The following is a 14,468-nucleotide window of genomic DNA, read 5'->3' as shown; positions in this document are numbered from 1 at the left end:
CAACAGTGAACAAGTCGATTCATTGTTGAATATTTCGATAATAATCCGATAAAAGTCAGAAAGTTTGCGTAAATAAAAAAAACGTTTTAGATACGAATGCGTCTACATACTCAGTTACCTGCACCAGGTCCAATTATTTTTCAAGGTCATATTTTCCCCACATTTTTTTCACATTTCAACGCATCAGGGTGCGACACATTTGTAATTAATAAGTACCGGTGAAAGGTGGAAGGGGTCGTAATTTCGCATTATCGGTGCGAAGAGAAGAGGGACCAGACCGGACAGTCGGCACAAATTGGGGTCGAAAAGAGCCGGCTAATCTATATCTAGGGGCGCGTTATTGAATCGAACGAGGGCAGTTTTTTAACTAACGAGGAATGCATTTGACGGACTCGGATCTCTAATTGGATTCTTGGCCAGGAGTCCAAATTAAATTCTACTTTTATAGACGATTTGTTCTTTGTCATTTATCGGAAGAGATGGGAGTCGTCCAGGACAAGATCGAATTTATTACGCATCGGCTACAAAAGCTCCCCGACCGCTTCCATTAACTTTCCGACTTTAATTAGATCGACTCCCATTTTTCACGGGAACTCCGCAAACTCCGACCAAAATCGGTGGCAAGGTCGCGCCGACCGATTTGGCGATAGTTTACGCCGCCACCTACGCCACCGTCTTCTGGTGATTCATCATCTCTTCGGTAGAATGAGTTTTCGGTGCGCGAATTATTATCACTGACGACCGGTCGCGTTAATTTAATATCGCAATTTGGTGAAACTCATCCGAGCCGGATCCCTCTAATGTCTTATTTAAACTCTGTCCATTCCGAGAACGGGAACAGCCCTCGAGGGCCCCGACCGCCGCAAATGAAATATAATCCGGGCTTTATAATATCGTAAATAAAACGCCACTCCGACAATTTCCTTATCTTAAACACAGTCCACCGACTTACAAACTGAAAATAACCACATCCTCAGATTAGGAGCTACATTTCCGAGAGCTGTTAGGTGAGCACGTCTCGCTCCCGAGCGAAGCTGGTGCGAAACACTAAACTCGGGAGATACGATCGCGCAAACAGCCCCCCGGGTGCTTTTAACAAATTCACCGTGCCCGCTTGAATGTTAATTATTTAATTTGATGCGAAGGTGCTCCCACCGGGTCGCTACTCACTCGCAGGAGGAGAAAGAATTCCTGTAGGCCACCGTCCGCAGCAGCAGCGACGTGTACTTCGTTATCTTCATTTCTTCGCCTCTCCAGATCGACACACATCAAAACGGCGACCACGAACGACCGCACAGAACCTGGTACTGCAAACGAAAGCGAACGCGCGACCACGACGACGACGACCACGACGACGTCCTTGAGAATGAATGCCTAGTCTGCCGAGTTTACCCACCTTACGAGCGCACTATTTACACGGTGGTGCGACGGACCCGGTTAAATATAGACGGGGTTTCGTCGGGAGAGCGATCAATTTTTACACGGGTACATTTTCTAATTGTGACGACGACAAAACGGAATTCACGATAAATCAAATAAATTGAAACGGGCCCGGCAAGCGGGCGCTACAAGCTGCAATAAAGCAATTCCCTAAACAAGACCAGGGAAATTGTCCCCGGATTCGTAAGACGGGGTTGGTATAATGCGCGACAACTGAACAGCGCCGAGAGAGCGACGACTTTGCTCGGATTAAAATAGAAATTGCGGGGATTTTTTGGGGACACGCTGTAGTTGCTGGTCGGTTTTATGCAAAGGCGCAATTAGTGCATCCGCCTGGCGAGCATCCCGTGTCCAGGTCCGGCTCGAGAAGCTTTCGAGAACACTCATAAAGTTACTGAACTGTCAGAATTTTGAGCGCCACCTGATGGAGATAGAACGAACGAAACCGATTGCACATGTCAAGAATGGTGTAAAAAGATGCAGAACGTGGTAAAAAAGTAAGGAAGGAACGACCACTACAAAAAAAAAAAACGAGGAGTTTGTTTCAGACTTAGCTGGAGCCGCCCCTGTTAGTTTCTTGACCCACACAACCCATGGAAATGGTAAATGACTCGATCGAGTCTCGCAACAGTCCACCTTCGCATAAGCGGCACCCGACTATAAGAGCAAAGGGCGAGAAAAAAAAATGTATTCGCCGAGTGCCTCAAGTGCTCACTGAAATGGTCCTCGACATCGAGTGTTTGTTCCAGTTAACATAATCAAAAGTTTGCGCCAAGTCGGGGGTCGCGAAACGTTATTTACTGCCGTCGGGGACTCTTTAAACAATCCTAATCTGGGTGGAGTGGTGAAATATGCGTCGAAATTCACCATATTGCCAACCAAAGTGAAAATTATCGAAAGTGCGTCCTCGGAGCGCGGCAACCAACAGCACTCCCGGCGAAGAATTCAATTTGAAGTCTCTAGGTGGGCACACACGCGCCTCCATTTTCACAGAAATTTAATGAATTTAATTAAAGCGAGCACAATGACGGCCGCGATTCGAACCTCGAAGGCCCCACCGCCGGAAAAACCGCCATTATTAATGAATTACAACGTCGGGCTCTGAAATACTGCGCTAGTTCGGCGTGTGAGGCATTACTTATTAATGGCGGAACGGCTGATTTAGGAGCAACAACGCAGCACCAGTCCAGATCTTATGAGAAAACTTATAAAATACGACAGGTAAGGCGTCGGGGGCGGCGTACGTGTGTTATCCCCGCGGGGTCACGCGAGCTTTCCCTCGAAAGAAAAGCTCTCTCTCTACATGTTAATTCCTTGGAAATTAAGAGGCGACTCATAATCTCCGGTAATATTTCACGGTGGGGGCGTTATATTTCTAATTCGGACAAGGTGTGATATTTCATACGGTGAAATTCCATATTTATGGGTGCGGGGAACGTATACCACGGCCACGGTGTTAACAAATCCCCCGGTGCTCGGGAATTAATCTGTAAAAGCCCGCGTTTTGAACAGCATTAGGCGGATCAGGTGTCTCTCGATTTTCCACCCTCAAAAACTTCCATCCGTATTGTTTACTCCCTCCGGACTTTGCCGCCCGGATCTTCTCCTCATGATAAATAAGCGAGTACTCGACCGATGATGTGCGCAAATCGACGACGGGCATTACGCAAAGCCCACCACGGGGAAGTGGAGCTACTGTTGAGATATCGGGATTTTATCAGACAAACAAACACGACACCCGAATAAATGCCGCCAAACGGAATTGTGAAATGCACTCGAACAAAATTCAAACGAAATTTCAGACGATTCGTAATCAGTTGGGCCATAGAGAGAGAGAGTTTTCCCCTTTAAAGACGTGGCTGCGAACTCCGACCCCAAAAACTCCTTCCGCATTGTTTTTTTGCAATTATCTAAGGAACGGTGGCCAACAGAGTAAAAATGTAAATGAACGAAAATGCTCAGAATTAAAATTCAAATAAAAAACCTTTAATGTATTTTTACCCTACAGCTTGTAGTTCTCGTGCAATTTAATCGCAATTACGTGCTCTGTCTCCGCCGATGCAGCACCCATTACGATTCACAATATAGATTTTTTAATGTGAAGGGCATTTTTTTACAACTAGTAAATCTTTCAGAATTTATGTTCATATTTCATTAAAAAAAAAATCTGCGGTGCCCGTGTGGCGTGGCCTTAACTAACGTTTTTCGAATGCTGGTGTGAGAATGAGTCAATGATTGACGGTTCGCTACGTCGAAAAATTTAATGAGCAATGAAAATTATAGGAAAGGGTGCGATAGGTAAATAATTCAAAAATTTTCTAGCTACGAAGTTCTTTAAACCAAGTTAGGATTAAAACCTGGAAACATTCTGAAACGTATTCAAAACATTGAATCTTTTGAGGAGTTGTGTTGTGAAACAATTAACAACAAATCTTTGTATTTCTGAGTCAGAATTCAAAATTCAATCTTTTTTCTAAGCAGTGAATTTTCAAAAAAATGTAATCTAGTGGAGAAGCTACCGTGAGATCGAAAATAAAAAAAAAATCGAGAAGAGAAATGTCATCAGATATGTTCAAAAACAGGCCTGGCACAATTCCCGAATTAATGCAAGTAATTATGTACTGATAACTGCAATTTAATTGATGTCCCGAGTTTGCGAAGGTCATTTGAAAACATGAAGCGAAGAGAGTAGCATTATGTTCGTAAATACGATTGGAGCTCCTCGTGATTCTTTTACAACCGACAGGTCACACATAATTCACACCTTTATGAAAATCAAGATTTCAACGTTCTCAAAATCAATAACCTAACTTTTAAGACTGACATCTGATAATTGAAATTTTAACGAATTGCCAACTGAAATTTTTGGTCACAGTCAACTCTAATTTATTTTTTTTTTGATCTCACGGTATAAGTACAAGTCGTTCCATAGACTTTGAAAATATTATTTTCCCTCCAATTGTTTCTATTGACTGTCACAATTTTGAAAGATTTCCCAAAATGAACTTTACTCCTGTTGCACATTTGTCTACCAAGTTTTCCTGCTTTGATCAAACAAAAATTCCTCAACTGAAGAATATTCGTGAAATTTTCAAGCTCACCCCGTAGATACATCTCCTCGTGACAGTCCATCTTCCATTCGTAACGATTCGTCACAGCTACGAGACAGTCGCTTCGGCGGCATAAACAGGTGGCAGAGAATCTTTTCCAATCTGAACTCCGAGTCTGAAACCGCCCCCATCCCCCAATTTAAACTCGGGTGAAACTACTCGGCGACGACCGTTCCGCCACTGTTTTAGTGCAAGAATCCGTCTTTTTATTGCAAACTTAAATTCAGACTTGCTTTTAAATCGCTCGAGAACCACAAATCGTCCAACAAAAAAGTGCACTCCTAAAACTTTTTCATTTGAATGGTGATGTTGAGCACGTCCCGTTGCATCTTTTTATCGCCGGACCCTTCCTCCTATAATTATGCGAAAACGATGCGAGGTCACATGACGGACCAGTTGAGAAAAAGGGGCGAAGCCTCGCCGGAGCGGAAACGATCCTCTTTATCTCCGTTTCCGCAAGTGCGTTTGCAAAATTTTATCTCTTCGTTATAATTTATTTCGGCCACTATTGGACCGTCCTCGTCTTAATTTCGTTAGGAAAAGTCTAAGTGATCGTTACTCGGCTGCGTCCCCTCTTCGAGCGGGCGCTAATTCGGAATATCGCGCCGCCCCCGCTCCACGTATAAATAAATAAGGTCGAAAAAAGTGCACTGCACATCTGCGGTTAAGCACCATCCTTGATACTTAGCCCCGTAACGGCACCTGCTCCGTTCTTGCCCTAATGGCACTTCTTCATCCTCGTTGTTGGCGTTTTTTGTCTGAGTAAATAGCTCATATACGAGGTGGAATCGTTCCCCGCAAAAAAGACCTATCGCTTAATAAAACATCGCCGCCTCTGTATTAAATCTGGCACAAAAGAAGACGTCGGGGGATGGAAAAATTAAAACGCGAATACGGCCCTTTCCTCCGTTATTAAAGTCGAAAACGGTCGCAGTGCTGGCCGCGTAATCCGCGCCGATAAAAAAACACGACCAGACGAATAAATCGTGATAATTGCGGGGGATAATAAATTTCCACCGGATTCGACGCGGAAAAATTATTTAAATCCGGACGAATTTTCCGGTCAAGCCTGCATTGCGGCCCTCCAAGATTCCGAATTCTGAACGTTCCCTTTTTCGAATCGGGATGCGTCGCTTGTTCGCGCCAAACGGACCGCGTGATTGTCCTCGTTAGAACAGGACAATTAAAATATTTTCGCAAACTATTCGTATTAATCACGTTTCGGTCGGTGCGCGTTTTGAATAGTGTAGACAATGTCTTCGCCCGGGGACCAACTTCTTGCCTCTCGCCTTGCCTCTTGGAGATAAACGATTCGGTGGCGATCGCAGCGCAGCCGTAATTTATGGAATTAATATCCGGAACGTGAAAGGACGGCGAGAGGGGGACAACCAGGCAATTAGCTCAGGTATTAATCATAACTACAATACATAAAGCAATGGTCCGGCTGAGAACACGATAAAAGCCCCCGAATCGACCTGATTTATGAATATTGAAAGCGCGAGGGCTCCAGATAACCGGAATTTATTCCACGAAAATTGTTCAATTTTAATTCCCGCTCCTGATGGAGATATTTTCCGATTTGGATCGGACGGGTGGCGTGTTCGGCGACCATTTATTTCCTCGCACGCGATTAGTTTGTAGTTGTTCCGAGTGTAATGGTGTTTTGATAACCGGTCACTTTGTCCAGGTGGGCGAGGGGCGATTTATCGATCACGCTCCGACAAAATGGTGCCGCAGCTCACACGACGTCGGTCCAGATGAAGATTTTACGACCTGGGCTGGAAGGAAATTACGTCCGGACAAAGCGACCCCTCAAAAATTTCCCACGTCGCCATTATCGCCGATTGCCACACTATCTCCTCCCCTCTCGCTAATAGTTTCCAGATACTCGTCCCAAAAATCGGAAACTACCACCTATCGGCGGCGAATTTTCCCTAAAACGCTTTCCGTGTATCGATTAAACTTCGTCGCGTCTTGTATTTGAGTAATGAACGTCACTTTATAAACTGGCGACACTCGCTTTGATTAAAGTTTATTATGGCGACATTCGAGGAGCAATTTTTCACGGGCCCCGGATGACTACTTTTCGGTAGATTTATGAAGTGGTCCTTATTCATTTAGGGAAAAAGCGGCGGCGGGGTTCGCCGCCCCCGCGCTTAACATGCAGGACGAACCGCACGAAGATGGCGCAGCTGCGGTCCGGCAACGAGTATCTCTAACGACACCGCATTATGTACTCGTCGCAGCAGCAGGACGCCAACTATCAAAACGGATAAATCCGGGAGTCCGGGGAATTAAAAATGAGCGGGGGTCGATAATTCGGACACTTTTCTGTAAGTGGCGGATTAATAATTTATCCGGGGCGGCGGTTTTATGCCGCAGCTGCTTTCCATACTATAAATTGCCCTTAAAATGGCGCATTGCAGTTTATAACATCCACCTTTACGGCCCACGGATACTACATAAACTGGCGGCGGCGTGTGCCGTTTCCACCTGGGGGTGGTTTTAATTTTGCCTAAGTATTACGACGGCTTCATCTTCTTTTACGAGTGTGTGGTGTGTGGGGGTGAAGCTCTGCGCTTTCTTACCTGAAACAAGAGAAACAACGTTAGTCCCGTGACCTGCGACGTTGCGATAACCGCGCCGCTGTAGTCCCACCCTTAAAATTCACTCTACCCCCAAGTTTGGAATTTATGGGGGCTCTTAAAAGTTGAGGTAAACGTGAGGTGAAGCGGTTGGACCGATATTGCACATGTTGAGATTAGATTTTTTCGCTGGGGGAAAAACACCACCTGACAATGTGACAAAAGTGCTGAACGTACGACGTGTGACGACAGACATTTTTGATTTTGACAAAGAAGACGTTCACGGAGATAAATCTGTCGCAGCTCTCCATAAATAGACAGGAAATAAATTAGCAAAACCCCTGCGGCAATTTTTTGCTTAAACGGAACATTAAACAGACATAACTGTCGATATTGGTCGAGAAATGGTCCCTATTGGATCCAGGAAACGCGCCCCTAAAAGGTGAACGTGTGAGTGGGAATTATCGACCACACAAATTTGAATCCCACGAAATATCCCTGTCCCCCGAGAATGCACTTGCATTATTCTTTTTTAGAAGGCTGCGACCGGATGGTGCACAGTCCGGGAGTGGCCAAAATCCCTAGATCTGGTAACTCTAGGAGTGGTCACTAGATCTCCAGATTTGACGCATTATAAAAACCTGGATAATCTATCGGGATTTTTTACACAACAATCATCGACGATTACTTTGGAATTTGTGATAATTCCAACTCTTCCTACGACCCCCTCTCCTCGACATTCTTTTATTCTGTTTTCGGAATAAGATAACTGAACTATTATGTCTTCGACCGGATGGTGCAATCGCTCATTACGCGCTTGCGGTATCCAGGTATTTCCTGCACTGAAACTTCTAGAATGGCCAACAGGGTCTCCGGATCTGACACCTCTTGAGCAGGAAACATCAACAATTTTTTATTTTTCAAGGTTACTCCAATTGTTGTGAGAAGATAAAATTATCGCCGAATCTAATCTGGCGTTAATCTTTCGCATAAAAATCGTCAAATAATTTTTCGGAATTCGTAATCATTTCTACTTGAATGGCTGCGTGGGAGCTACCGATTAGTTTAACCGTTTCCATATCATCCAATTGGTCGTGTCAATGTTTGTTTGTTAATTTATTTAAACGAAAATTGGACGAGATAAATCCTGTTATTAAAAATAATGATTCACGAGTGCGTGCTTTTGACTAGTCCAGTCGGATCTAACTCATTCGTTTCTTTGTCCCAATTCATCTGACATTTCTTTGAACAAACAACTTATCTAATCTGCATTTGCACTGTTGATTAATCTTTAAAAAAAATTCTCGGTTGGAACAATTAAAATTTGTAGTCGTAAAATGCAAGGTTATGCAAAACATGTAATGGGGGATTATGAGGGTAGCCATAAAACGCTAAGTGTTTCGTCACGTGATTACCGCCAATTAGAGGTAACATTGTTGACTGTAAATAAGTCGTAAAACTGACACTTCTTCGGTTAGTAAATTCCATACTCGATTCGTATTTTCCCAGATGTTCCCAAATTCTTTCGGCGAATTTTACGAGAGATAACATATTGGGTAAAAAACCGCGATAACGAATCTCTTCACCGAACGATACGGTTTCAACGCACCTCTTGTTCGGTTTCTGGTACCTCCTCCTCTTGCGTATCTCCCGGGAGACCACGTCGGGCAACAAGTGCTGCAGGTTGGTCCTGAAGAAGTCGGTGTCGAGGGCGTCGGTCCTCAACTTGAACGTGTTGTACGGCGAGATCTTCCTGTTGAAGTCATCGATGATCCTCTTGGCCTCGACGTCTGGCGTCACGCCTCCAGCTCGTCTCAGCTTGGCCCTCGGGATCAGAGAGTGGACGCGCACCTCCGAGCTCTCGATTTTCACCCGTCTCACCTCTAGGCTCGTCTGCCGGCTCAGACTGTTGAAGAAGCTGACCGCGCTCTTCACGTTGGGACTCTTCGCCTCGTCGGTCTCCATCCCGACGCATTTTCAACACTGATTCATTTCGGTCGAATCCGATCGCACTGAGTAACAGTTCATTACTAAGCCGGCAGTTGGACGTTGTTATCTGCGAGAAGTTCGCGATAAGACGAACAACTGGTAAATAAACAGATGGGAATGACACTGTTTGTTGCGGGATATCGACACGACTATCGAGGACGTCTCGAGGCTTAATCGAGTTAAGCTAATTGGATAATTGCGCGGGAGGGCCCGGATTTCAACCGAGAGTGACCACCACCTCGATTATCAATAGTTACACACTTGACGCACTTCGAGTGGACACTGAGGAAACGCTCGCTGCTCACAAATCAATCGGACGTTGCCACTTCCTCTTCGATTTGACACATTTACTACGAGTAATGCGGTAACAGTGCTCTATCCAGTCGCCACGATAGCGAATTATCTTGGCGAGTAACGATGATAAATTGATAAACGATCGTATTCATTCTACAAGGAATTCGAAATCTGGTCTCGCTCATGCCAAGGCAATTTTAATAATCAATTAACAATATTGGAAAACGGAAACCGTGAGGCTCGATGGTGTGAGAAATTCCGCTTTTCGCTCGAGTGGTCAATGACGACGCGATATATTTTTTCATTACTGGTGCCAGTACGCAATCGTTGCGGGAACCAGGATTCATCAGAAAAATGCAGCAGTGACGAAAATTTTTGTTTTGATAGTCGAGGAATTTCCTGTTTACGGTCTGGTGTGACATCGTATCAAAACAGAGATTTTTTCCTGGTGGTTTTTTGCGGAACGCCCCGTACATACCATCGAAAGTGATTCGTCAGAAGTTATGTCAACTTCCTCTGTTCGAATCGTGCCTCTCAGGATGTCGACAATTACGATGCATTATCTCAATTTCAACTAATTGCGATGAAAATGAAAATTCTCCAAACGAAATTAAAAAGTCGTCCTTTTACCTTCATTTTCCCCTTTTATTGCTCCCTATTATGCTTGTTGCAAAACAAGTGTCATTTTTTCTCTCGTAAAACCCAAATTACACTTCTGAATTAAACTGTCAAGTGTTGATATGAGAACGAGAGAGACAGAATAACATTAGTGTTATTATTATTGAACCACCTCACACGTGGTTCATTGACGTTTATCGATTTCTTGAAAGATATGAGGAAACGCGATTTTAAACGCAACGAATTCTAGGTAACACTCTATTTTTCATATTTTTTGTTGCATAATAAAACGCACAATATAAACAAACCTAAACTGTTTTTATTTTCGTTTCTTTCTGTTACTGAAACTGCTAGTTAGTTGTTAATAATTAAATGGAATAAATTTTGTGAAAAATCAGTTGAACGAAAAACTGTCAAAACTGGGGTGGTTTTGACGCACCCCTCCCACAATTTCATTACTGCTGACAGGTTTGCAAAGGGTGCAGAAAAAAACTGTTTCTGGTCGAAATAATCAAATATATTTCTCTTCAACTGGGCCAATTAATGGCTGTATGACACGATGCTAAATTTTCTAGAAAATTTATTAGAAAATGAGAGAGGACCAATGAACGATCAGGATCTGACAAAGACAGACTATGATCCTGATCGTTCATTGGTTCTGATCGAGGGTCTCACAAATTTTCTACAAAATTTAGCATCGTGTCAAACAAGCTTAAGAGACTTGCCTGTTTTTTTTCTTCGTTTAAAACTTACTAAAATTTTAATTTTTTTACAAAACAGCTAAAATATTCCCTTTTCATTCGAATAATTTAGCAAGGATAATAAAACTCGTCGGCTACGCCTCGCGGACGTAAATAATTCATTCACTAAATTAATGAATGAATTTTAAATTCACTTTTCTTCAAAGTTTTCTCACAGAACTTTGTGAAACAATTAAAGCGTAATCTGGCAAACATACTCGTTTTATAATCGTGGAAAGATGTTAATTTGACATTGAAAGCAGCTACACCAACACAAGAACATGACGACAAAAAAAAAACTAAAAAAGTTGTTTGTTGCTTAATTTCGAATTAAATAACAATTAGCACATAATGGCTAATTAATTACTTATATTTCTTAGTTTAGGTGAGATTATCATCCTGTAATAGTTATTTTCATATGAGTAGCGCTGTCAGATCACTTTTCAGGTATGATGCCGAAATTTGAAGCACGAGGCGTTAGCCAAGTGCTGCAAAACAGACCGAATACCTGAAAACTGACAGCGCACGAATATTGAATAACATTTTTCGTGTTCGTTTGGGCAAAGTCTTAAAAAACATTAATTTATTGTAAATTTTGAGGTTATCTTTGACAGAGGTCAAGTTAGGTATATAACCAGGAAAGTTTATATATTTAGTTATACATATATGTACCACTTTCCCGGTTATATATCTCAGGAAACGAACACAAAAATATTTATGATAGCTATGATACTTGATAGTTTCGAAAAAAAAAGTGGAAAAAAACATTTTTTACTAGTTTCTTTTTAATGTGTCTACAGTAAAAACTGTCGACGACTAAATTATTTTTATTGTTGTAGATATCTCAACCAAGTTCTTTTCTGGTGAAGCAAATCAAATTCGATTTGGTTCCAATTTGAAAAATCTCGATTGTTTCGAATTTTCGAGAATCCACTTTACTACTTTTAAATGTTCATTATTCCCTTCATGTTGTACTTAGGGCGACGATTCTGGCACCCTCTCAGACTCCCCTTTGCAAAAAGGTTTTATTTGAATCAGTTTGCCGCCCATCCTCCTTATTCGCCTGATTTATCTCCACCAAACTTCCATCCATTCCCAAATCTCAAAAAAAAAACCTTGAATGTGGCGATTTTCCTTATCAATTGTATTGAACGTCATGATTATAGCTCATAACAAAAACGATTTCAAGGAGAAAGATACAGCTGTTCGCGATCTGGTCCCACTTTTCAAATGACCCTCGTATTACCGCGGTACAACGTCGTACCATCTAAAACCAATCAGGCAGTACTCAAACAATTTACATTTCACCATAATTATTCTAAACGCAATTACCTGGCAACGCGCGGTACCAGAAAACCGGTTGCGATAAAACACGATCGATTTACTTTCGTTCGCGGATTAGCACTGCAGCAAATGTTCTTGTCAATAAAAAATGCATGCAAATCGCGTCCAATTCGTGGTTCACCGGAAACGCCGTCAACTTCCGTTTCGTCGTCTCTAATCGAATTCGCTGTCACTCCGGCTGATGATTAAGGAAAAACGCGGCCCGACAAGAGACGAATCGGTGAAAATTGCGGGGGCCGGCGAGCTGACCTCAGCCGAAATCCAGCTTGGCACGCTGTTTACAAATAAATTGCGATTATACCGACCTGTCGATCTCCCACAGGAGAAAAACAAAAAGGAAAAAAACAAGAGAACCGCAATAAATCGCCGAAAATACAAGGATCGCCCCGATAAATTGTCTCGTTCCGAACATCTCGCCTTATCAGTATGCAAGCTCGCGTCTTTTTTCAACATTTTTGCCTTGTTTTCGCGCAGACCCGTATAAAACAGTTTTATTTCGCATGCATAATCAAGGAACCGGTGTAAGTAGCTGTTCCTTTGGCGCATACATTTTTCATATTCAAAAACATCCACCAGCCACAAACACAGCGGGGGTGGATTTCCAAATTCTGTCTCGACATTAGACGTGCACCACATACAAAGCCCGAAACGGTTCAGTGACGTTCGTGACCGGATGCTAGGAGGAAATGGAGTTCGAGTTTGGAGAAGAGAGAACGGAGGACGCCGCATTTGAATACGTCGATGTTTTTTGCACGGTAGTTCCCGTTTAATTACATAAGAGGCAACTACCTAATTCGAACAAATTGCTCCCTCGCCAAAACTAAACACCTCCCGAATAACAACGACTGCTCTCCTCGGCGAAAGAGTTGATCCTCATTCGATCGGGGGGCTGCGTTGCGGGGGGAACCGCACCGGAGCCTGACATGTTACAGCCTCTCGGGTACAAATTGATTCCTGAGACGTGTCCGGGGCGGCCGCCACCCCTAAATAAACATGTCGTTGGTGGCGCGGTCACGAACGTCCGAACTCCGAAAAGAACGAGTCGCCCCCGATCGCGCGCTAATTGACGGAATATCGACGCAAGCCTCCCCGCTAATCGAATTTCCGCATTAGCGGAGACATTCAAATGTGTGGAAATTCATAAAGGACGCCTTTAAGAGTTTTTAATTCAATTTGGCACCGCTCTCGCTCGGGAAGAGCGACGCGCCCCTCACCGCCTCGAGCCGGATCGTGTGACAAAAATTTCGGACATAAATTGAATCTGGACGAACCACCCCTGATCCTCCAAACGACCGAATCCTGGTGGTGTCTTTCGGTGCGTGAGATTTATGTCTAAGATTTTTCCCGACGCCTTCCCCTCGCAAGAAGGGGGCGGCGGATCCGCAACCGCTCACCTCACCACTGCATTTTTCAATATCTCCCTTGACCGCATTCGGATAAAATCACAAAGGAATTTTTACGAGCGCCGACCCGATTAATCCCCCATAACGGGAAATTTTAATTCGGGGGGCGGGCACGTAACTCAGAACAAACACATCCTACCCTCGGTGCGCCGCCACCTCATTTTACCCTCTGTGCGTTCTTTGATTTTTAAATTCCGCCGCCCTTTATGATACGCCGCACGTTTTTTATGCGCCCAATTGAAAAAATACACTCCGACTTTGGCTTTTTATTTTCATTCACCTGTCATTTTTACAAGCGTATAATTGGTTGCCTAACTAAAAATCAATTTTCACACAAACTTTCACTTTCAAGTTTTCTATTTGCCTAATTAAAAAAAACACACTCCAGCTTCTTCTTTTCCTTTATGCTGTCCCAAATAACCCCCACTTGACATTCACAAAACCCGTCATTTCACGGCGTATAATTGGTTGCCTAACGACAATTAAATTCCCCCTAATTTTCACATTTTTAATTTTCCGGAATCAAAAGGGAAACCCCACATTAACGTTCGGTAATGATGCGGTTCGTGTGTTGGCAAATGCTCATCGGGACATCGCCGTTCATTACACCGAAACCGATGCGATATTAATAACGTGTGCATTGTATGCACTCCAATTTGGAACAGGTTTTGCAATTTTCAGGATTGCCTGTTCGATTTATGATTAACAACGGTCATTGATTACGGCGACGAACAAATCGTTCAGTATCAATAACACTGTCTGAAAACGGATACATTAACTGGCTCTATTCCAATTAAATCGGATGGAATTAGACGAGTCGGATCTAACCGACCGTAGAGACAGTGACAAAATTTCGCCATTTTCTTGTGCGCAACACATACATATTTATAAAAACGCACTGATACGAATGAATAATCAAACGGAGTGTTTTCGCTACTGCGATAC

At 43.2% G+C, this 14,468-nt stretch overlaps 1 protein-coding gene across 10 annotated transcripts in view; it reads right to left on the bottom strand.

Moving 5' to 3' along the window:
- spri (sprint) overlaps nt 1-14,468 on the bottom strand; it is a 57,856-nt gene that overhangs the window by 31,126 nt on the left and 12,262 nt on the right. The window contains exon 1 of one of the 10 annotated variants that reach the window (XM_069051094.1): nt 8,745-9,471. The exons of 7 other annotated variants lie outside the window; for them this stretch is intronic. In XM_069051094.1, coding sequence (XP_068907195.1) covers nt 8,745-9,100 — 356 coding nt within the window. In that variant the 5' untranslated portion in view covers nt 9,101-9,471. Of the gene's footprint in view, nt 1-1,170; nt 1,333-8,744; nt 9,472-14,468 lie in introns of those variants that run through there. 2 more of the 10 variants (XM_069051095.1, XM_069051104.1) reach the window with 2 other exon arrangements.

Source organism: Tenebrio molitor, chromosome 6, assembly GCF_963966145.1.
Source record: "Tenebrio molitor chromosome 6, icTenMoli1.1, whole genome shotgun sequence".
In the NCBI taxonomy this organism is placed as follows: Eukaryota; Metazoa; Arthropoda; class Insecta; order Coleoptera; family Tenebrionidae; genus Tenebrio; species Tenebrio molitor.
The sequence above is the reverse complement of the archived record's forward strand: the minus strand, read 5'-3'. Positions and strand labels throughout refer to the sequence as shown.